At 38.0% G+C, this 24,935-nt stretch overlaps 1 protein-coding gene across 2 annotated transcripts in view; it reads right to left on the reverse strand.

Moving 5' to 3' along the window:
- Window positions 1-2,208: 2,208 nt before the first annotated feature.
- The window catches only part of chchd3a (coiled-coil-helix-coiled-coil-helix domain containing 3a), an 82,718-nt gene continuing 59,991 nt past the window's right edge, over window positions 2,209-24,935 (reverse strand). For both annotated transcript variants that reach the window (XM_065289684.2, XM_065289683.2), the window contains 2 exons: window positions 12,903-13,038; window positions 2,209-2,860 (listed from right to left, as the gene is read on the reverse strand). In XM_065289684.2, the coding sequence (XP_065145756.1) occupies window positions 2,837-2,860; window positions 12,903-13,038 (160 nt within the window). In that variant the 3' untranslated portion in view covers window positions 2,209-2,836. The remainder of the gene's footprint in view (window positions 2,861-12,902; window positions 13,039-24,935) is intronic.

Raw genomic sequence — 24,935 nt, forward strand, 5'->3', positions numbered from 1 at the left:
GATTGCTGAAAGGCAATGATGGAGAAATCCAGGATGGGCAGCAATCGTGGGACAGGATGTCAATGGAAAAACGCTGTCGGAAAGAAACGCTAAAATAAGAGTTTAACGTTGCATCTATCCTGGATACTGTAGGTCATTGTTTAAGTGTGTTCAAAGCGAATATGCACACCTGATCTCACGAGAATTTTTAAGTTTTTTATGAGTTGGCTAATTCGTATGAATTCGTACTAAATGAATTGTACAAAAACATACCATTATCATTAAAAAATTCTATTTCTAGCAAAAAAGTATCATTATAACAAAACCCCACCCCTTACCCCAACGTCACGGTCAAAAGCAAATTGTACAAAAATGTAAGAATGTGGTCATACGAATGACTCACCCCATAAAATATGTACAAAATTGCCATGAGATTGCGTTGGCGAATCACGTTACTCGCCCTAGATTACTTGCGGGACTATGTGTTTATCGTGTAAATAAAAAACAATACTCTTTCGGATCTAGTGGGCAGTGCTTCGACACAATGTGCAGACACACTTTCAGCAGCCCAAGTTTGATTTCCGGCTTGCCGTTTCAGTTCCCATCTGTACTTTCCTGTCCACTCTGTACAATACTATCTGCCAATTTTCACCGCCATTAAGAGAAAACGCTTCTCTGTCAATGACGAGTTTTTCCGGCAATCCATAATTCCGCTTTTATCCACCAGATGGCTTATACAACACAGAAGCAACCGCTCACGTCAAACAGTTCAAACTCTGTGTATGTTTTGATCATCATTCTGAATCTGCTCTCTATCAAAAGTTTTCACAAAAACGTAATTATCTCTATTTTTGATTTAAAATTTGGTATTTTCGAAGAAACCTAGCACGATTTTAGAGGTGATAAAAAGAGAACAAATGAAGGTTAGATGAAACCTTTTATTTGTTTTAAATCAGAGGGTCTGTTCTTTCATTTAATCTATTGTATGTTTATATATTTAAAGAAGAACATTTTCTGAAAGGCATTAAACTTTTGTGAAAATCATAACAAATGCTGGCGCTGGTCAAGGTTGCCTTTAAAAAAAAAACGCTGGTGGGGAAAGAGTTAATGGTGAAAATGCACAAAAAGATTAAAAAAACAATGTTCTCCTCCATTTTCTGATTCAACCGGATGTGTCAGCCGAACAGTTGTATGCTATCTGGCTTGCATGGCAGGATGTTATAAGAATTTCTTGGGCTGATTTTTTTTATTTATGCAGAAGACTTTAGGTGCTTTAGGTAAATATTGCACATTTGCGGTCATTTCTGCATCGCTCCATTGCGCGTCATTGGTGACACCTGGCACAAATTTGCATCATTTCTCGTTTTTGCATTAACTTTGTACGCAAATTAATAAAAATCGCTTTTGGTGTGTCCACACTCAACACAAATAAAGTCAACACCAAGAGCATAAACCATTTAAAGTTGGCATGAAACGGAAGTAGCAATTGTCTTATTTTCCCCACCGTATATCCGAACGAAAAAGGTAGGGTGGTACTTGATTTCGTCCATCAAGAATTCATTGGAAGTTGGGTCATGTTGCTATTTGCTAATCGCTGCGATCTTTCCCGTGCCCAACTCTTGCGCCATTCCTCGTGGCCAGAAGTAAAGAGAGAGGGAAGGAGATCCCACAGTAAAAATTCCCACAATATTCCATAAAAAATTAATGTTTTAAAATGTACACAACAGCATATAGGCTCGTCCATCAACTAAGTCAATGTGCTATTCATTTTGCATCGTGTCCAAATCCAAAAAATCAATTAAGAAAATGCCAAGTTTGTGTAAATCGCCATTACACAGGGAACGTTCTCCTGGCATGCTGAGGATTTCTCACGGCTGGCAACTTTAGAAATGTGTGTGTGTGTAAAAAGGATTTTAGCTTGAAAGTGAAGAGGCATTTTCACTCCTCTCAAGAACTACTGGAGCGACACTGCATAGCCTGACGGATAAATTTAAAATGGTGCGAAGAATGAAAGAGTGGAAAGAGATATAAAAGAGAGAGAGAGGCTACGCTTTAGGAAGCAAACGTGCTTTCACTCTCTTATTTTGCCAGCATCTGGTCTCTCTCTTCATTCATCCATCTCTCTGTTTTAAAACTCTTTTCACGTCCCTAATCTACTATGACTATGAACACCATCGATGCATCAGAAACGAGCAATATTTCAAAATAAAAGGACATGGCCAGAAGTGGTTAAGGGTTTCATATGTTTATTCTTCAAAGTAGATCAGAGGCTCAGGCCAAACGCCTCTTGACAAACAAAACAAAGCAGGTGGATTATGAACGTTACACACGAAAACACAATGAACAGCTTAAAGATGTGTCTAGTCCAATGAGGAGTGTGCTGGAGAATAATGGGTGGTTACCTCAGGCAAAATGGTTGACGATTGATGCTACATCAGTGTTTGACAGACAGAAAAACCAAATCTACACTCCACTTTGATTTCAAAGCCACTAGCTGGGAATTCTGGGATTGTTGTGGGTGTAGATCGGACTAGTGTGACCACTGTGTACCACTGGTTCGGTCTCCAAAACATTCAAACGTCCCACAAACACCGCTGCACACGGGCTGGACTACACAATGTGGATCCTGTTCTATCAATTTCCAAAAGCGCTACCCGTTTTACCATATCTGTAGAAAAAGGACACGGCAAACGGGATTGAAGGAAGGTCAAAGTGGCGAGAAGGGGTAAAGGAAAAGGTTTCACTGCAGTTTCTTGCGAATCAGTTGTATCTCTGGATGGTGTCTTTCCTTGGCATCAGTCGATAAACGGCGAGATCACAGACACAAACAGCTCTACTTCGCTTTCTGCTCCGAGACTTAACCTCCAGTCCTTAACTTCTCCTAGACAGAGAGAGAGAAAAAATATTTGTTAGGAACAAAAGCAATGTTTCCACATACAAATACACAAGATAGTAAACTAAAATAGACACAGAGTGAACTGTAAGTACCGGTACATGAGAGTCTGGGACTGAAAGTGAGACAGGAACAAGCAACAGAGATGTGAATAGCGAAGCACACTGCAAAACCGCAATGGAAGCAAAAAGGCCCAACATACACAAACACAAACATACATTTCCTTATTTCTGTCAATATATGTCTCTTACAGAGTACTGCACCTGAACACTAAAAATAAAATGCTTATGGGGAGAGGTAGGATTGGGAAAAATGGAGAGACAAGTATTACAGTCGACTGGGAAGAAAATATATCAGTGAATTTTTCATAATTTGTACTCGAATTAAAATATTACTCCACTTTTATAAAGAAAAATAATAAAAATATTTTATATTTTTGCCATAATCCAAAAGTCTATGGAATAAATTAATGGGCTTTTTTGGAGGGGATCAGTACGGTCGCTCTGGCAACAGAAGTCCTGCCTTTCGGTTAAAAGAACCAATCATCAATTGATAAAGTTTGATGATTCTCTGGGGGCGGGGAATTGCTTGAGACGCTTGCCAACCTGTGAGCATGGCAAAGTAGCTGAAACGACCTCAATATTTTTTATTTTTGCACCATTTGTGCTTAAGAAACAGGTTGTGATACAACTGATGTCAGGTTTAATTGGTGGTTAGAAATATGTTGTTTAATTGTTTAAAGAAATATCTGATTGTCCCCATCCAAGTAGATAGGACTTTAGTCTTGCATGACTGAAAAAAACTGCATGCCGCCTAGTGGCACAACTTTCCTAAAGGGACTTTGGGTTGATTTTTCCCAAACCTCTGAAGGACGCATGTTTTGGTGCTTCAGACTCCTTGTGTTTCTGAAAATGTGGAAGACAGTTGAGAGATATGAAATGGGAGGGTGAGGAGCGCTTGACCAAGCATTAAAGAATAAGAAAGAGCGAGATCACCAGTGATAAAAAAGCATTGACTGTGTTTTAAGAGAAAGAGGTGCACGCTTTATCTCCCGCACTATTGGCTTGAGGTTGCACCGTAGTCACAGCTTTACAATGTGATGGAAGAAGGAGAAGGTCACAGTCAAATATTATCAGTCCAGGATAGATAAACCATGGAGTAATTATGTTCACAAAGCCTCAGCCATGACCGATCACTGTCATTACCCTCTCCCCCGGTAAGTGCGTATCGAGGGAACTCATTCTTCTGTGCTTTTTAGCTATGGGGACCACTGATTAGATCCATTCTATCTAGATGGATACAATAACAGTTGTTAATACAAATTAAACATGGTGTCTGATCCAGTCCTCCTCCTTTGAAAATGATGAGATCCTGCGGGACTTCCTGATCCAGACAGACAGAACAGAGCAGGCAACAAATCCGATGATGGTCATCATGGAAAAGCATTGAATTAACGTAAGGACGATTGGTGTAAAAGTCTTCAATAATAGAAAATTGATGAGGAACCTCAAGAGTATGTGCCAGGTTAAAGCCATTGTAGTTCTGGTGATAAACTGATTTTGTTTTATGATAGGATATAAATAGGATATAGTATGGCATACTTCAATTGCAAAAAATGCAATGGTATATACCTATACAGTGTATACATACAGCTACAGAAAAAATCTCCACTTAATCATCATTTCTACATGTATTGTGACCATTTCAGTCCAATGTCGGTTAAATTCCAACAACTGCAAACCTCAAGAGTCACAAAGTAATCCAACAGCAATGTAAAAGACTGAGCGCATTAAAAATCAGGGTTATTCCATCAAATATTCACTCCTCAAAGACCTCAAAAAAGTTGTTTTTAAGTGCAATTTCAGCTTAAAGGTGGTTGTGGTGGTGGGTTAAACCTATTTCATGCATTCTGAATTATCAACATACAACTTTTATCATGCTAAACATAGGCAAATGTCAAAAAAGCAGTTGGTTCGTATCATTTTCAGAAAGATTTTTTCAAGCATAAAAGATTCATACGTAACATTCTTGCTTTCTTCCTTTTATGGGCAATTTAGTGCAGGGAGTACAGTGGAAGTCCTTATATGGGCGCTTTAACCGGAATAGCGCACGCATGCACAAACCAAGAGCTGACACAAGATTAACTTCACCAAAGATGTGTGTTGTTGTTTATGAGGGAAAATTAAGCTTAAAGAACCCAGCATTACGGAATTCCAACCAAAGCAAACCTTAAGAGTGATCCAACAGCAATGTAAAAGACCAAGACACATGAAAGATTTGATTAAAAATCAGGGTTATTCCATCAAATATTCACTTTTGAACTACTTCAAGATTACATGTACTGTAAAAACATTAGTATTGTGTTGTTAAAAAATGAATTTGAACTTTGCCGTATTCAAGATCTAAAAAAATAGTTTGACCATTTCTCCGGATTTCAATTTTTCAGTAAATTAATGTAAATAAAAACATAATTTTCTTAGTAATTTGGCTGAAATGTTGTTGGTAGTTGACAGAATGAACCAAAAATTAGACTGAGCGCATATCAAGTTTATTCCATCAAATATATTTACTTTTGAACTACTCCAAGACCTCAAAAAAGGTGTTTTTAAGTGCAGTTTAAGGTTAAAGGCGGTGGTGGTGGGGCTTTAAAGCAATTTTATGCATTGTGACTTATCAAAATGCAACTTTTCTCATGCTTAACATAGGCAAAGTGTCAAAAAAGCTTTGGAAAGATTTTTCAAACATAAAATATTCATACTTCACAATCTTGCTTTCTTCCTTGTATAGGATATTTCATTGCAGGAAGTTTTGTGGAAGTCCTTATATGGGCGCTTTAACCGAAATAGCGCACGCACACACACAAACCAAGAGCTGACACAAGATTAACGTCACCAAAGATGTGTTGTTGTTGTTTATGAGGGAAAATTAAGCTCAAAGAACCCAGTATTATGGAATTAGAACCAAAGCAAACCTTAAGAGTGACAAAGTTATCCAACAGCGATAAATGAATTGAAAAATAATTTGAACTTTGCCTTATTCAAGATCAGAAAAAAAATCATTATTTTTGTTATTTTGACAATTTCTTCCCCATTTCAATTTTCAGTAAATTATTGTAAATAAAAAAAAAAAATTCTTAGGAATTTGACTGAAATGTTGCCAGTAGTTTACAGAATAAACTAAAAATTATAATTTTACTTAAACCAATACTTATAATTACAAAATCTAGAAAAACTGAAAATAATCTTGATGTAGTAGGGTGGTACTTATAATGGGTCAATTTTTTTTTAAATGTTCAACTCTCATCCCCTAAATGTGTTAGGATATCAACAAAAACACACTGTGCAAAACGTTGAATTGTTCCTACAATATCTAGAGGTTGCTCAAAGCCTTTGAATATTTACAAAATCACATATTTTAGGAAAAACTACCATTTAAAAATGCACAACACACATAAAACTTGCTTCCTGGGAGGATAACTTTGTTCCAGTTATTTCAGTCTCTTCTGATCCGAGTAACCATATAGCAGACTTGCTTCGTGTTGCTTCAGCCATTGTCTCAGTGTATATTGTTTATTGTGCTTCATTCACATTGAAGCTTTCTTGCTTTGAAAGATATATCACAACTAAAACAGGAGTTTTAATTGCATGGAGCATGATCAAATAAGTCTGTTGCTGCCATAGGTATATATATTATTAAACAATTATACATGATAGCACAAAGTATCACATAATACGTCAATGTGTTACACTTCAAAGGTCTTGAGCAACCTCTAAATATTAATTATTTTGAAAATAGTTTTTTATTATTTATTCAAACATATGGGTGGGGTCAGAGCATGAACTTTTAAAAGTTGAAAAATAAGGACCACCTTATTGAAGTGGTCTCTTAATTTTTTCAGTGGCTGTATATTTATTGTTTCTAATGTTCTTTTTGCCGCCCCTTCTCTCTCTCTCTCACACATGCACACACATGGTTAAGTAGTTTTGTTATCCCGCAGTTATCTTTGGTGTTCCTGTGTGCCTAATAAAAGTTTATTACACAGGTAACCTCAGTTCCTCATAGCACAGTCAATAAAATCATAAAATACCTCACACGAACATGAGAATCTAAATGAAATTTACGAGACACTAACAGTAAGTACAGGCCTACTGTATGCATGAACATGCATATAAATACGCACAAATCCAAAACATTAGAAATGCTAAATAAGTTACAGGTAACTTTTGCGCAAGTATGAATAAAACATAACTTTATTTACATGATGTATTGCCTTAGTGGTGGAGAATTCACAGCGGTGCTTTAATACTTATACCCCAGAGAGCAATACTATTTCTCTTGCGCCCTCGCTCTCGAAACCGCACTGCTGTAAAAATCTAATGGAAAGACCTATCTGAATATAAATTGTGTTTGTCTGGAATTGCCGGAGTGTGCGGAGGAGATTTACAAAATTTTGCCTGCGTGTTACGGTATTGGGACTGCAGGACGCTGCAGCAGGGGACTGCGGGACGGCGCTATTTAAATGACACATCCCTCGTTCCCACTTACTTCATTTAACACACACTTAGGCCCGGACCAAGAACAGCAGCTGTCAGCCGGTATTATGGAAATGACTCTTTCGTCTGAGCCTATAATTTAGAGCGAACTTCGTGCCGAGCGGAGAGTGAGAGAAAGTTTCGATTTGCAAATGGAGGTCTGGGTCAGGCAGGCAGAGCGTGTGTTATTACAGGGATGGTAAAGTATGGCAGGATTGGTTCACTGGGTCTCATTGCTGTGGGCTAAAGTGGAGCTGGAAACTAAAACACACACACAAACATGCAAAACAAGTCTGGATTGTAATATCTAAACCACATGCTTTACAAAGAAGAGTTCCCTTAAAGGGATATTTAAGCAAAAATAAAAACTACCCCATGATTTACTCACCCTCAAGCCATCCGAAATACACATGTCCATTATTTTATAAAAGAACACAATATGAGTTATTAATGGCGCTTTTCCACTGCATACACTCTAAAAACAAACGGTGCTATATAGCACCAAAAGTGGTTCTTTGTTCGTAATCATAGAAGAACCATTTTGGTGCCATATAGCACCGGTGAAGCACCAGTGAAGCACCCGTGTAGAACCATATAGTGCTATGTAGAACCATATGTGGTGCTTTATGGCCCCTATATGGTTCTACACAGGTGCTTTACCGGTGCTATATAGCACCAAAAGTGGTTCTTTGCTCGTAATCATAGAAGAACCATTTTTGGTGCCATATAGCACTGGTGAAGCACCTGTAAAGCACCTGTGTAGAACCATATAGTGCTATGTAGAACCATATGTGGTGCTATATGGCCCCTATATGGTTCTACACAGGTGCTTTACCGGTGCTATATAGCACCAAAAGTGGTTCTTTGCTCGTAATCATAGAAGAACCATTTTTGGTGCCATATAGCACTGGTGAAGCACCTGTAAAGCACCTGTGTAGAACCATATAGTGCTATGTAGAACCATATGTGGTGCTATATGGCCCCTATATGGTTCTACACAGGTGCTTTACCGGTGCTATATAGCACCAAAAGTGGTTCTTTGCTCGTAATCATAGAAGAACCATTTTTGGTGCCATATAGCACTGGTGAAGCACCTGTAAAGCACCTGTGTAGAACCATATAGTGCTATGTAGAACCATATGTGGTGCTATATGGCCCCTATATGGTTCTACACAGGTGCTTTACCGGTGCTATATAGCACCAAAAATGGTTCTTCTATGATTACGAGCAAAGATCCACTTTTGGTGCTATATAGCACCATTTGTTTTTAGAGTGTATTAGGGGTGAGCGGGGCACAAACTAACGCGGGGTTAATTGTAACGCAGCTACTTTACATATTTATACAAGGCCGAGCAATTTGTGCTTTTGGTATTTTTCTCTTACAATCAAAAGATGATCTCCTGTGAATTAGTGAAAAGTTTTAATGTGTTTTGGTTAAGATATTAAACAAAGAGGCATAAAAGTACATTTCTTTGTCTTAAGTTTTTTTCAATTTCTGAGTTGGGTGTGTAGGTCACCAAATCCAACCTTATATTATTTTATTACACGGCTCTCTGGAATGCTTGATTCTGATTGGTCAGTTGAGACATTTGCAGGTTCGTTCTTTTCGAATAATAACCGCTCCAAAATAATAACGCATAGCCGGTACTACTTTTACGAGTAAGATCGCTCCGCGCCAATAAAGATTACTGTTTGTTTGGCGCCATCTTGTGACAAACACTGGACAACCACGACAAGACACAGAGAGCTTACTGAGACTGAACTTGACAAAATAGAGCATGACAGCTACGAAGCCAACACACAAAAAAATACAGAATGGGCATTAAAACTTCTCAAAGACTGGCTAAAAGAGAAAAAAATGGAGACAGACAAGTATGAAGCAGAGGATCTTAATAAGGTATTACGATCATTTTATGCATCTGTGCAAAGTTTCGCGGAAGGATAAAAATGTTAATTTAAAACAAATATGCCAATAAAATGTTTCAAATTCATATTCATGTCCAGTTTTTTTTCTTATGTGACAAGTAGCCGTGTAATAAGCGGGATAATGTAGAGGCAGCCGGTAGTTATCAGGGAAATAAGCCCCTTCAGTGTGATACAAGACCCTCCGCTTCGCGTCGGGTCCTGATCACACTGTCGGGGCTTATTTCCCGATAACTACCGGCTGCCTCTACATTATCCCTTACTTAATCACTGTCTTGTTACCTAAAACATAACACCATTTTGAAACATATCAGCAACTCCTAGTAAATTATAGCTGGGATTGAAAACATTTTTACTCAGTGGGGTGAGTTGTAACACAACGTTACAACAAAGCCTCCTGTATACAATAATACTGAAATTAAAACAATGTAAATACTATTCATCAAGATGATAACTGTTAATACAATATCAGGAAAAATAACTCACAATTATTATTTTTTGTCTTAATTGTGCAGCCCTTTCAAAAAATATTTATATGCATTGATGCATAATACAAGGATGGTTAGATGAAGGATCATGGATGGATGAATGAATGTGTGGATATCTATCTATTATAAGCAGATATATAAACAATATCAACCTTTATTATATAGACAGAAATTTGTTGAATTATTTGTGTTTAAACCAAATTTTCTAGCAAGTGTTACAACAAACCCATCTGTTACAATGAACCCCACCTATGGGTTAAGTTGTAACGTTTGCACTTCTGTCGCTTTCGGTGTAATTGTACGATAACAATAGATCCCACAAACAAACTTTAAATCTTCATTTGTAGCAGAGAGGTGTGTGTTGATTGTGTAAAAAAATTTATTAATCTAACTCAAATATTTTTTGAATGATAGAGCCAAAGTCAAAAAGCATTCCGCTCTCCCCTACCCCATGGGTCAGGTCGTGTCAGCTCACTTCACTTTTGCTGGGTATGCGGAAAAACTCATTTATTTCTCAGTCCGCCAACAAAATTGACCACAATAAATAAATGTTTGCACATCGTTTTTATCACTACCTCTGTCTCACATGACAGTTTCTGTAAAAACACCCATGGCGTCAGTCGACTCATTTAAAGGACAAGTTCGGCCAAAAATTCTCAGGGCAGCCGCATATGTCGACATTTCAGTCAAAACTGTTCTATTTCATCTTATTACACGGCTCTCTGGAATGCTTGATTCTGATTGGTCAGTTGAGACATTTGCAGGTTCGTTCTTTTCAAATAATAACCGCTCCAAAATAATAACGCATAGCCGGTACTACTTGTACGAGTAAAATCGCTCCGCGCCAATAAAGATCAATAAAGATTACTGTTTGGCGCCATCTTGTGACAAACACTGGACAACCACGACAAGACACAGACAGCTTACTGAGACTGAACTTGACAAAATAGAGCATGACAGCTACGAAGCCAACACACAAAAAAATACAGAATGGGCATTAAAACTTCTCAAAGACTGGCTAAAAGAGAAAAAATGGAGACAGACAAGTATGAAGCAGAGGACATTAAGGTATTAAGATCATTTTATGCATCTGTGCAAAGTTTCGCAGAAGGATAAACATGTTAATTTAAAACAAATATGCCAATAAAATGTTTTAAATTCATATTCATGTCCGGTTTTTTTCTTATGTGACAAGTAGCCGTGTAATAAGCGGGATAATGTAGAGGCAGCCGGTAGTTATCGGGAAATAAGCCCCTTCAGTGTGATACAAGACCCTCCGCTTCGCGTCGGGTCCTGATCACACTGTCGGGGCTTATTTCCCAATAACTACCGGCTGCCTCTACATTATCTTTTACATAAACCATCTAAAAACAGGGCTTTAAGTGTAAAATACCAAACTTATCCTTTAAGTTGCAAAAATGCCGTGCATGTGGGCGTGCACATTGTGGATGTGCCGCCACAAACCGCAAGCTTGAAAAACACTGGTATGGTGTTCCTGTTTCTCAACCTGTGGATGTTTATCAACGTTTAAAGGGAGTTTGTGAACTTACAACAAAACGAAGACGACAACAGGTTTTTTTTTGCGAAGGTAAAGCTAATCTTGCATTATAGCGATGCCGCTGGTAGGGGCGATTCTTTCAGCAATCTTCAATGTTTTCACGTCAAGGTTTAGTATTAGCTCAGCTCGCTGGGAACCTCAACCGAGGTGGTACTAAAAAAAGTATTTGGTACAGTAGAAAAGCCCCTAAAAAGTGAGCTGACCGGACCAACACTGCAAAAATGACTTTCTTACTTAGTATGTTTGTCTTGTTTTCAGTAATAATATCTAAAAAATTCTTAAAATTAATATGTCAATTTTCTTGATGAGCAAAATGACCTAGGAAAATAGGTCTAGTTTTTAGACAAAAATATATACTAAGTAAATTAGTGCTTAAAATATGCAAATAAAATCTGCCAATTTGCTTAAATTTGATATTTTAGTCAAAACACTAGACTTATTTTCCTAGGTCATTTTGCTCATCAAGAAAACAAAATACACCTTGATTTAAGAATTTGTTTATATTTTTACTGAAAACAAGACAAAAATATTAAGCAAGAAAGTAATTTTTGCAGTGCATGGGGGTACTATGCAATGGAAAAGCGCCATTAGTGAATGTCCTGACACTTCAAAGCTTTATAATGGTTGAAAACATGGCCCACGACTTTCAAGCCCAAAAAGTACATTCATCCTTCACAGAAGTAATCCACATGGCTACAGGGCATTAGTAAAGGCCTTCTGAGGGTAATCATTGCATGTTTGTATGAAAATATACACATTTAAAACTTTATTATAATAACTACACTGCAAAAAATGATTTTCAAGAAAAAATATTATTTTTTAGTATTTTTGTCTTGTTTTCAGTAAAAATATCTGAAAATTCTTAAATTAAGATGCTTTTTCTTGATGAGCAAAATGACCCAAGAAAATAAGTCTAGTTTTTAGACCAAAAATATCAAATGTAAGTGATTTTTTGCATAAAACAAGGGAAAAAAATCTGCCAATGGGGTAAGCAAAAAAATCTTGAAAATTTTTCTTAAACACTAAATTCCGGACTTATTTTCTTGGGTCGTTTAGCGCTTTCAAGAAAAAGCATCTTAATTAAAAAAATTTTTAGATATTTTTACTGAAAACAAGACAAAAATACTAAGATTTTTTTTTCTTGAAAATCATTTTTTGCAGTGTAGCTTCCGCAATGTGGATTACTTCTGTAAAGGATGAATGTACTTTTTGGGCTTGAAAGTCAAGGGCCATGTTTTCAACCGTTATAAAGCTTGGAAGAGCCAGAACAATTTCTAAATAAACTGAAACTTTGTTCATCTAAAAAATGGATATGTGCATCTTGAATGGCTTGCGGGTGAGTAAATCATGGGGTATTTATCATTTTTTGCTGAATTATCACTTTTAAAGGATAGTTCACCCAAAACAAATGCAGGCTTAGTATTTAAACAACAATTACACATTTTGTTCAAGTTTTTCGTGAGGTTACTCAACAAGTCTATGTCTAATGCTAGTTAATATTAGTTACGCAAGCAGATACCAACACTCACCTGTTTAGCATTGTTGACACACTGCATGTATAGCGAGGCTAGGTTGGAGCACAGCAAAGTCTTTCCGGCATTTTCCCTGTAGCACTTCAGAATCTCACCCTGAAGGTCGGTGCACACTGGACTAATTTCATATCGTCTGAGAGAAAGAGAGATTGAGATGAATTTAGCGGAAAAATATGGCCATCCATCATAATTACGTTTTTTATTTTAATAAACTAATCCAGTGACAGTGACAAAGAGCTGTTAAATGATGTTCTTGCTGTGTTTTCACAACTAAAAATCAGATTGATCACTGATCAATACTGGAATTGATCTGTGCAGAATTACTTTGCAGGATAATTGCATGTTAAAACACATTGTAGAAGATGTAAAGAGGCCTTCAACAACCTGAAGACCATGCATGACCTTGCAACACAAACATTCACCTGTTTCATAAAGGACACGCCATAGACTTTTATTGTTTCTTAAAATAAAGGTCATTAAAAGGGCACATATTATGCAAAATCCACTTTTACAAGGTGTTCGGACATAAATGTGTGTTGGCAGTGTATGAACACAACAACCCTACAATAAAAAAATCCACCTTGCACTTCTTTTTTTATCCCCATCAAACCAAAGCAGTCTCATTAGACATGCTGTTTTGATTCTCTTGTTTATGTGATGTCACACAAAGCAAGCCCCGCCCACGGCCACTGACCGACAGGTTAATTTTACCAAAAAGCTTTTCTAAATGGCTTTGTTAGCAAAATATACTATTGTCTCACTGGGCATTCACACCAGATGCGGTAGAGGCGGCAAACGCTGGTAATTTACATGTTAGAGGCTGTTTACACTTGGCATTAACATGCGTTTTCGTCGATCGGATCACAAGTGGACGACGTTAATGCCAGGTGTAAACGGTGTTCAAAACATTTTGAGCTCGTCCACTTTCGACCACTTTCAACCACATCCAGAGGTAGTCGAAACCACTTTCGATCGGATCGCTTTGTAGTTGCGGAACACAAATGTGGTTGAATGTGTTCGAACATCCACACGCGACCGCCTTCTCTCCGCCCATTTATCTAATCTGAGGTATTAAACACAAGTTTTACGTCTTTTTTTGACTTCTGGCATGAACATACGGTGAACAGCGCTATTTTTAGCCTTTCATTGATAAAACTGCTGCGGGTGTTCTCCGTAGTTTCGTTTTGAAAGCGTAAAAGTTGCGCGATCCTATTCATCAATTGCGCTGAAAATTCAGAGAAAGCTCCAACATATAAACTTTCAAAACACTGTGCAGCATATATACTTGCTAAACAAGCAGCGGACTCCGACATAATATTAGTTCGCGTCCATATAAACTCATAATTACTCCCGCTCGCGTTTGAATGACAGCAGAGAGACTCGCCCACCGTCTCACGGACCGTCCCCTCACAGTATTCAGCACAGAAGTGGTCGAAAGTGGATAAAAGAGACGGATTTAAATACCAGGTGTAAACGTAATGTGTCTCTCTCGTCCACTTGTGATCCGATTGATGAAAACACAGCTTAATACCAAGTGTAAACAGCCCCTAAAGTCAATGCAAAGACACGATTAGGCATCCTGCGCCATGGTACGCACGGAACGCGTGGCATGGATGGCACGTTTCTCGTCAAATTGAGCGTTGCCGCGGGATACGCGAGAGTAAAAAAAATCTAAACTTTGGTGGATTTCTGTGCCGCGTTACCCAATCAGGACCTTGCTGTAGTAGTGACGTGATTACAGGAAGCAAGCGATGTCTCAGCGGAGTCGCCGAAGCCCTTCCCATGACGCAAATGTCTCGAATGAATAGATTTTCACACGGGGCTTTCACGCGCGTAAGAAGCAAGTACACTCAAAATGATCAAGCGTCCAACTACGCACGATTAGCGATTTTTTGCCGCCTCTACCACGGCTAGCGTGAATGCAACATTAGAAAAATATCTGTACAAGAACTCTACGAGAAACCTTTTCCCACAATTGATGCCAATTTTCATTCAGTGGTGTCTAATGCCAAACGGTGCTGCAAGTGATTCTTGTATTATTATTGCCAGAAACTGTGGTAACCTTGAATGTGCATTAGACTCAAGTGAGCTTTTTCACAAACAAAACAACCCCAAAATATCCAAATCGTGACCCAGACAGCATAGAGTTTCCTGACCGTCTGCCCTCTGGATTTCACAAGCCCTTAAAGATCACTATCAACAACTCAGTCGTCCCAAAGCAGTCAAGGTCCCAAAAACCAAACAACGTTTTTGGAAAGACTCAGAGGATGCAAATGGGGTTCTGGTGAAATCCCATACCCAGTGTGTCCGAAAAACGTCATCCCTCTCTGTCCCCAGAGGATTAGGAAACACACAAAACTTCATTTGACTGGTGACCTTTGGGACAGCATAAGGCAAAGAAAGGATTGGGAGGGAGATGTTATCCTGATCTATTCAGAAAGACACTCTTTTTAAGATCAGACGTGGTTTAATCCGCTGCATCATTCATATGAGCCGTTCTGAAGGGCAGGTGAATGGAGGAATGAATGGATGCCCGCTGTCAGTCAAGCGTCAACTCTTTGGGTCCCGGATGGGGATTCGCTCTCTCGGTTCTTATTCCTCCTTTCCTCTATCTATTTATCTATCATCCCTGCCTCAATCCACAAACTCAAATACACACAGCTGCTGTCTATCACACAACCGTTGTTGACGTCATGGAGTAAAATTGCTTGAAAATAAGCAAAAAGATACTAATTAAGAGTTGAGAAATTAATAAATTAATAATGACAAAAAAATAAATAATTTGTTAATGCTAATTTAATTTTAATAAACAGATATTTAATATCGGTATTTGAACATATTACCATATTATAACATTAAGTACCAGACCCTTTTGAATTGCATTGTTTTGCACATTAATGTTTAATAATACTTCCTTAAAGGATTATTGAATTTTCTTTAAAAAAATCCAGATAATTTACTTACCACCATGTGATCCAAAATGTTGATATCTTTCTTTGTTCAGTCGAGAAGAAATTATGTTTTTTGAGGAAAACATTCCAGGATTTTTCTCATTTTAACAGACTTTAATGGACCCCAACACTTAACAGTTTTAATGCAGTTTAAAATTGCAGTTTCAAAGGACTCTAAATGATCTCAAACGAGGCATAAGGGTCTTATCTAGCGAAACGATTGTCATTTTTGGCAAGAAAAATAAAAAGTATGCAATTTTAATCCACAACTTCTAGTCTTCCTCTGGTCGTGTGACGTCCCAGCGTGACCTAACGAAATACATCATCACGTCAAGAGGTCACGGATGACATATGTGAAACTACGCCCCAGTGTTTACAAGTGTGGAGAAAGAGGACCGTTCTGAAGTTGTTGTACGTGGAATGATACTAATTAATGTCTTTGTGTCAGTTTATTGTTTAAAATGGTCCACAAATGTGCGTTTCATATATGTAACACGTGACCTTTCGACGTCATTACGCAATTACGTGAGGTCGCGCTGGCTTGTCACACAGCCAGAGAAAGAAGAGAAGTTGTGGTTTAAAAGTACATTTGTTTATTTTTCATGCCAAAAATGACAATCGTTTCGATATAAGACCCTTATGCCTTGTTTGGGATTGTTTAGAGTACTTTGAAACTGCAATGTTAAACTGCATTAAAACTGTTAAGTGTTGGGATCCATTAAAGTCCATTAAAATGAGAAAAGTCCTGAAATGTTTTCTTCAAAAGACATAATTTCTTCTCGACTGAACAAAGATAGATATTGAAATTTTGGATGACATGGTGGTGAGTAAATTATCTGGATTTTCTTTTTAAGAAAATGGACTAATGCCTTTGCAAATTTTGCACTCATCGCACTTTTTCTGTAGTGCATGGGGTTGTGGACAATATTAGCCCCAAAACTATATGAGGTAGTCCTCAACAATACAAACACTATTACTAAGCAAGTTAAATTGTTCCTTTTCAACAAGCAATGGCATTATGGGTAAAACATCTTTATATCAAAGAAGCAGAACATCATCTTCACCATCTCTCTTCCTGTCTCTCTCCATCCACAGATCAAGCAGCAGAAAGCAGGACAGCTCTATAATAGCACTGCTGTGTATATATTTATTTATGTCTCTGTATAAATCCTTCAGTCCAGCTGCAATGGATTTTTGGAGGAGAGAAGTAGATGTGGGTCATAAATCACAACGTTCAGGAACACGGACGAATGTGACACAGAGGGCTGAGAGAGACACACAGATATGAGATGCTTTATCATGAGAGAAAGAGAGAAACAGAGCAATGCATAAAGATATCGAGGAAGGGAAATCTAATAACTATTGTTTTCTGAGCACACGCCCTGTCTTCCATTGGTTGGATGAACAGATCGGCCCCAAACTCAAATCGTTTGAAAACAGCACAGTATTATTTACATTTTTCGACCGTCCAGGCCCAGACAAAAGACACAAAGACGCCACTCTAGTGCTGTATTCAGCTTATTAAAATACCACCACACATTTCTCAAACAGTCTTAATTCTTACAAATCAAGACTAATGAACTATCTGCCCGCCAGCGCTGTGTATTTAAGTTCATGTTTTGCGGTTGTCCTGGATGAACCGAGATCCCGCTCTTAACAGACATGTGACTATCTGTCATAATTTACAAGCACTCCAGACTACTGAGGTTAGGAGGTTAAGCGTCCACTTCGAATAAAACCACATGTATGTTCATTTAGAAGCTGACGGGCTGTGTGACAGGCCGACGGAAATCAAAACAAATGAAGCAGTTAGCAAGAAAAATGACAAGCGCTCATTTTCATCGTTTTTAAAATGGGATCCATCAGTTCCACTGAGGGAAAGAAGCAACGGGCTTTGATGCAAACATGTATCGTCCTATTACCTGCTGGAACGAAAGGAAAAGGAAATTATAAAACATAAGAGGTTTTGGATGGAGAAGATGAACAGAGGTCAGATACGAAGGTAGGGATGAACAATATATCGAAATTTTGTAAAATAACAGTCCTTCCAATCAGTGTGATTGTTAGGGCCAAAAATCCTTGATCTTGCGGCGCGTTTTACAAAAAAATGTGATGGAATATGTGGGATATTTATTCAATTTTATGAGATGAAATTGCGCGAACTTGCAAAAACTGTCGCGTAATCTGCAATTTATGTGGCGAAAGTGTGGCGTATTTATAGGGACTTTGGCTGATTATGCATTGAATCATGTAGGGGTGGGCGATATGACCAAAATCTTCTATCACGATAGGATTAATTTTATATCATGATAACGATATGTATCACGGTAGAGTTTTTTATGTTTTAATAAGGTTTAAATCTTTAATACCATAGAAATGTTCATAATTCTCACAAAAAACATATACAAGCATAGAAAGAAGATAAAAACAAACAAAACTCAAGCTCTCTGAAGATACACAGTCAATAAGAATGATAATAAATAATTATGCATGTATGTATAGGCCTATATATATTTTTATTTAAGGTAGAAAAGTGATTTAATCAGGAGCAGTGAGAGATTTTTTTCTCAATGATGTTTGATTAACACGAGTGACAGACAGGAGCAAAATTAGGTAACTTCCCCTTTAAGACCAAAGTCCGGATCCAATACACTGTTACACATGCGCTTTCTCTTTTAGCTGTTTACTTTCTCTTAAGACCTTACTGGTCGTGTTTATGATGATGCTGGCAAAGACGGGAATTTTGACGCATATGTGTATTTAAGGCCAATAAAGCGGGAAAAATGCTCACGAGCTTAATAAGCAGAGGTCGCGCGACTTGCGCGCTCCTCACAGACAGAAAGAGCAGCGGTTGCGCGACTTGTCCGCTCCTGACACACAGAAAGAACGCACGCATACAGATCTGTTGTCTGTGTTTCAATGGCTTAAAATAACTTGTTTTAAAACTGCAGTGCTTAAATACGTGTACAAACGTTACGTTTTCGCGACCACACGCACAGGAGCGTGACGTGGGCACGTAACCTCGATAGAAACGATAGTCCAAAATCTCTACCGGTTGACAAATTTCTACCGGTTAATTTTGTCTACCGGTTTATCGCCCACCCCTAGAATCATGCAAATGCATAATCACGTTTTCTGGAGGGACTGAAATATCGCAGATGTGCATTTTGCAATAGTTTGCAATTATTGAAAAAAAAAAACTTTATTTGGCTTATATGCGTACACAGACACGTGCGTATTGTGATTTTTTTTATGTTGATTTAAAGCTGCCATCCTCGTAGGGGTGTGTGTCATTTCAAGGGCAATGATTGGTTAATAATGTCATTCTGAGCCCTAACCCTGTTTCTAATTCCAAACTTGATTCTAAAATCCGAGGAAAAGAAATAGTTGTAGAAAAGAGGTTGTAGGTCGAAGCCGAAGAAATGTGTCTACCACTCATTTTCATCGCTTTTCAAAAGCATCCATCACTTTCACTGAAAGACAAAAGAGAGGCAGCAGGCTTAAGTACAACCTAATACCAATTCAATTACCAGCATGAATAAAAAGAATAAGGGAGAATTAGAAATGGAGAAAGGTTTTGGATGGAGGATACGAGCAGAGGTCAGAATCGAGGATGAGAAAGGCACAAAAAAAGATGGGAAGATGGGTTGAGGATAGATAAGAGGATGATATATAGGCAGGGTGCGATTTGTGAAAAAAACAGAGGGGGGGATGTTTTCATAGGTGTCGATTTCGGCGACGGTGGGCACCCACCATATTTCGTCATGAGTTATTTTGTACCCACCACTAGTTTTTACTTTTTTGACTGTTTTCAGTGGTTATGAAGAGCAATATGAAAGAGAAATTTGGTAATCGTCTGACCTAACAAAAATCCATTATAATAATATTATTATTTTTTTATATATTTCTAATTAAAATATTTCTAATATTCAGAAATGCGCTCTCCGCTCACGAGCTCTGATCGGAACAAACCCGAACCTCACTGTCTGCTGAACTTGCGCAGAAACATCAAAATATAACCAGCTTTTTAAAATGGTTTTAAAACTAAACATTTAGACTATTTTAGCGCAAATTATGAGCTTATTGACGATTTTTTATAATTCTTGACATAATGCGTCTCTGTCCACAGCACATTTCAAAACATTTTAATTCATAAAAATAAATAATGAGAACATGAACTCATCACTGCATTTGGAATTGTAAAATCTTTTTTCTTATTAACTCATGAAGCAGCCTAACGCAATATTTTTACACTAATAGTTTATCTTTCCCCACACATATGAACTGTGATCATGCACAACGAAAAAACGCGTAAGAATTAAATCTTGAATGGCAAAACTGTATGGCACAATGTAGTGTCAACTTAAACATAAATATGAACAATGGATTGATTGCAAAGTTAAACCATTACAGTAGAAACAGTTTTACTGCTGCTTTTAAAGTAATAATATTAACTTTACACCGCAATGCGGAGCTACAGTAAAATGATAGAAAAGACAGATGCATTATGTGTTAGTCACTTAGCCTCATTTGCGCAAACTGGACGCGCCCTCGCCTCGCTAAACGCCTCATCTGCGTGTAACTTCGGCCATTCTCAGTGGTGTGACTGGGACACTTACTCTGCTTGTCATCATAAACAGATAATCAGATTGTGATGTTTATTCTCGCTTTATTAATATGCGGATGAATATGCTGCCTTCCACCGTTTCGACACACAGCTCCATAACCATCTCGCATGTGTTGATAGGCTACTCGTGTGGTGTAACCGGGTCTGTAACCAATCAGATAGCGCCGTGGGCGGGACATTGAGCAAGTCTGCAGATTGGTGAATACAGAGAGGCTGCGCGCGGCAGCTGTATCAGAGCCAGCCAAAGCAGCGCATTTTAAAACAAAATTGACTTTAATCAAACCACGGATCAGTGATAAGTTTTGTGATCCGTCTCGCCACTAGTGTAGTAGCACTGATCACTTTGAGGGGGGGATAAATTTATCCCCACCGGGGATACAAATAATTAAGCAGAGGCAGGGATACATTGACCAGAAAGGGGGAAATCCCACGCATCCCCCCCGGCAAATCGCACCCTGTATATAGGTAATCCCAGTTGCAGTAAAGATGGTCTGGCTAAAGTCTGGAGAGATATTTCAGGTCGGCGAGGGTTTGATAACCTGTGGCTGGCGGGCTGTAACTTTAAGTGCGTGTTGGTTTTGATCTTGCTCCGCTCTGTGTTGATATTCTCGACGGTTAAGCCGTCCGCTGACCTCTTTTAAAATAGAATACTTCTCTTAAATATTATGGCCGCTCGACTGCCGGTTACTTATATTTGGCTGTAATAGCTATAATTGTGTTCACTAAGACAGGTCAAGCTGTGCTTCAATAGGCAGGCAAACGTCATGGCCTCTCAAATGGAGTTATTTCTATACAGACGCCAATTACGGAGCGAATTCTTGCTGTGAATGGTGGGACTTTTCCAAGTGAGAGCCCTTTCAACAAACCACAAATTCAGCCTTAAGTCATTTTTCATGCAAATACACAATGCAATGCAATTATTAAGCAATATGAAGATAGAAATGCCTTTACGGTATATGCCTGTGCCTTGAAACTAATGTTTTTGTTGTGCATGCCATGTGCAAGTACACATAAAAATCGAGCTGATAAAATTGATATTCGATTACTTATAATGACATCTGATACCAACAGATACCGATTGTTTAGCTTTTTACTCGTTTCAAATTTTTTTACTGTGAAACTCTAGAAGTGCAGGGCATACAAAATGTGATTCTGCTGTCATTGTGATCCAATTCAAAATAATTGTAATGCATTTTTTCACCTCTTTTGATTGCTACAATATAATCTTCCCTAATCATCGGCTGTTTTTAAACAATTGACTCATGTCCGATAGTGGGGAAAATGCTTATATCTGCCGATACCGACCATCGGCTGATTAGGGGTGGCACGGTTCACAAAACCCTCGGTTCGGTTCGTATCACGGTTCTATGGTCACGGTTCTCGGTTCAGTACGGCTCTTGTTGATATTTTTTCTTTTAATTTTTAACACTCCAGAAATGTATTATCTTATTAATGTATTAATTATCCATAATTTAGGATACAGTATTAAAAAAAGTTATATCATGTAATCATGCACAAACTGAATTTGACTTTAAGCACATTATTGGGACCATCCCTGAGGAAAGCCAGATGAGATTTTGATACAGCAAGAGGGAAGACATTGATGATTTCAACATGCTTTTCATTTATTTGGCAAAAAAGAGAATGTGTATTGCCATCTACATGAACTTTGTGTGCATTTTTAGCACACATAACTTGCATTTATTAAAATGCCAACTTCAGTGTAGCTCTTAGATTTATCACTGAGAGGCTGCTTTAATACTGCAGAGAGTTTATGTGGACGAAAGAGAAACATAACCTTTACACCTGTAATATTTAAATCCGTCTCTTTTGTCCACTTTTGACCACTTCTGTCCTGATTACTTTGAGGGGCAATTTATGAAATAAGATCGCGCAACTTTCACACGCTAGCAAAATGAAACTACGCGGAAATCAGCCGCTTTCGTTTTATCAATGAAAGGCTAAAAATAGCGCTGAATACGAAAAGACGTAAAACAGTGTTCAGTACCTCAGATTAGATAAATGGTCGGAGAGAAGGTGGTCTCCTGTGGCTGTTCGAACGCATTCAACCCATAGACTGCAGTTCAATCTATTGTTTTATTTCCGCTGTCATCATAGGTAACATGAAATTAAAAAAATTTCACACACCAAACTTATACGACGCTGGCGCATCCTCCAACTGCGGCCAGACTTCCTTTTCTCTCCCACACGTAACATAACCTGCAAACCAGTCACCTCTTCTTTCGCGCGAAAGGGAAACACGCTATCTGAGGTCACATACAGGGCATGAGGCTACATTGCGCATGCCATGAACCGTTGAACCGTGCGACACACACGCGCTCCGAACCGAGACAAGCGAACCGAACGGTTCGGATTTTTTTCATGAACCGTGCCACCCCTACGGCTGATGTATACAGATTAAAGGCAGATAAAGATTATAGGACATATACAGATTAGAGGCTGATATATACAAATTATATGCCGATATATACCAATTACAGGCCGATATTTACAGTTTATATGTTGGTATATACTAATCGTAGGCCGATGTATACCAATTACAGGCAGATATATATATATGTAGATTATAGACCGATATATACAACGGTTATGGGCTGATATATACAACGATTATATGCCAGTATATATACAAATTAAAGACCGAAATACTAACTACAGGCGGAACTATACCAATTAAAGGCCGATATATACAGATTATAGACTGATATATACAACGATTATGGGTTGATATATACCGATTTTAGACCAGTATATAAACCAATTACAGGCCAAAATAGCGATTATAGGCGGAACTATACCAATTACAGGCTGATATATACATATAATAGACCGATATATACAACGATTATGGGCTAATATATACAGATTATAGGCCAGTATATACACCAATTACAGGCCAATATATACCCATTACAGGCTGAAATAGTGATTATAGGCGGAACTATACCAATTACAGGCCAATATATACAGATTATAGACTGATATATACAACGATTATGGGCCAATATATACAGATTATAGGCCAGTATATACACCAAACAAGGGCAATATATACCAATTACAGGCCGATATATACAGATTATATACTGATATATACAACGGTTATGAGCTAATATAAACAACAATTATAGGCCAGTATATACACCAATACAGACCAATATATACCAATTACAGGCCGAAATACCAATTAAAGGCAGAACTATACCAATTACAGGCCAATATATACAGATTATAGACTGATTATGGGTATACATACATACAGATTATAGGCCAGTATATACACCAATTACGGGCCAATATATACCATTTACAGGCCGAAATAGCAATTATAGGCGGAACTATACCAATTACAGGCCAATATATACAGATTATAGACTGATATATACAACGATTATGGGCTAATATATACAGATTATAGGCCAGTATATACACCAATTACAGGCGGAACTATACCAATTACAGGCCGATAATTAAAGGTTATATGTTGGTATATACCGATGGTAGAGCAATGTATATGGTTATAGGATGATATATATATACAGATTATTGACCTGTGTATACACCGATTACAGACCAAAATACACCAATAACAGGCCGATATATACTGATTATAGGCCGATATATACAGAATATAGACCGACATACACACCAATTATAGGCCAATATATACAGATTATAGGCCACTATCTCTGCTCATTCCTCAAAATGAACTAAACCAGACAAGTAGAAACATCTAAATCCATTTGGAAGACAGATAGCAGAACATTCAGGAAGTCGCAGCAGTGAAGCTTTTATGTGTCATCTTGCCGTTTGCTTTTGTCACAGAGCACAGCAGCCCCCAAGGGACACATGACAAACACCCAGACTGCATGCTTTAACATAGCAACACAAGGATGACAAAGGTCAACGCTGACAGGTGGCTAAAGACAACATCACACTCCTTCACTCCTCCGAGCAAATTCTCCAAGCATCCACCGTTATGCAGCTTGACATGGTGTGTGTTCATATGTCAGTGCGTGTAACAGGTGTCTCATGCGATCAACATCCCAATTCTGGTCTTTAGGGAAAACATTGCCATCAACCAATATTAAAGGGCACTGATTGGTTAAATGTAGTCGATCCACGGATATCTTTGTAAGCCACATGAGTAAGCGTTATTTATAGCTGAATTAATAGCAGTCAAAGCTGTATTTTTGCTTCAGAGAAAATAAAGGACACTTTTCAATTTCAAGAACAAAGATAATCAGATCAAACTCATGTTAATTCCATCAATTATGGAGATTTGGGCTTCTTTATTTATCTCTGGGGCAGTTTCAACTTTCAGGAAATCAAAAGGCTTGGACCAAATATATTTAATTTTTACTACCCAACCCATTTCCTGATATGATCTTATCTCCTGTTCTCCCTTCAGAGAATGAATATTATTGTACT

Source organism: Paramisgurnus dabryanus, chromosome 1 (genome assembly GCF_030506205.2).
Source record: "Paramisgurnus dabryanus chromosome 1, PD_genome_1.1, whole genome shotgun sequence".
Lineage (NCBI taxonomy): Eukaryota > Metazoa > Chordata > Actinopteri > Cypriniformes > Cobitidae > Paramisgurnus > Paramisgurnus dabryanus.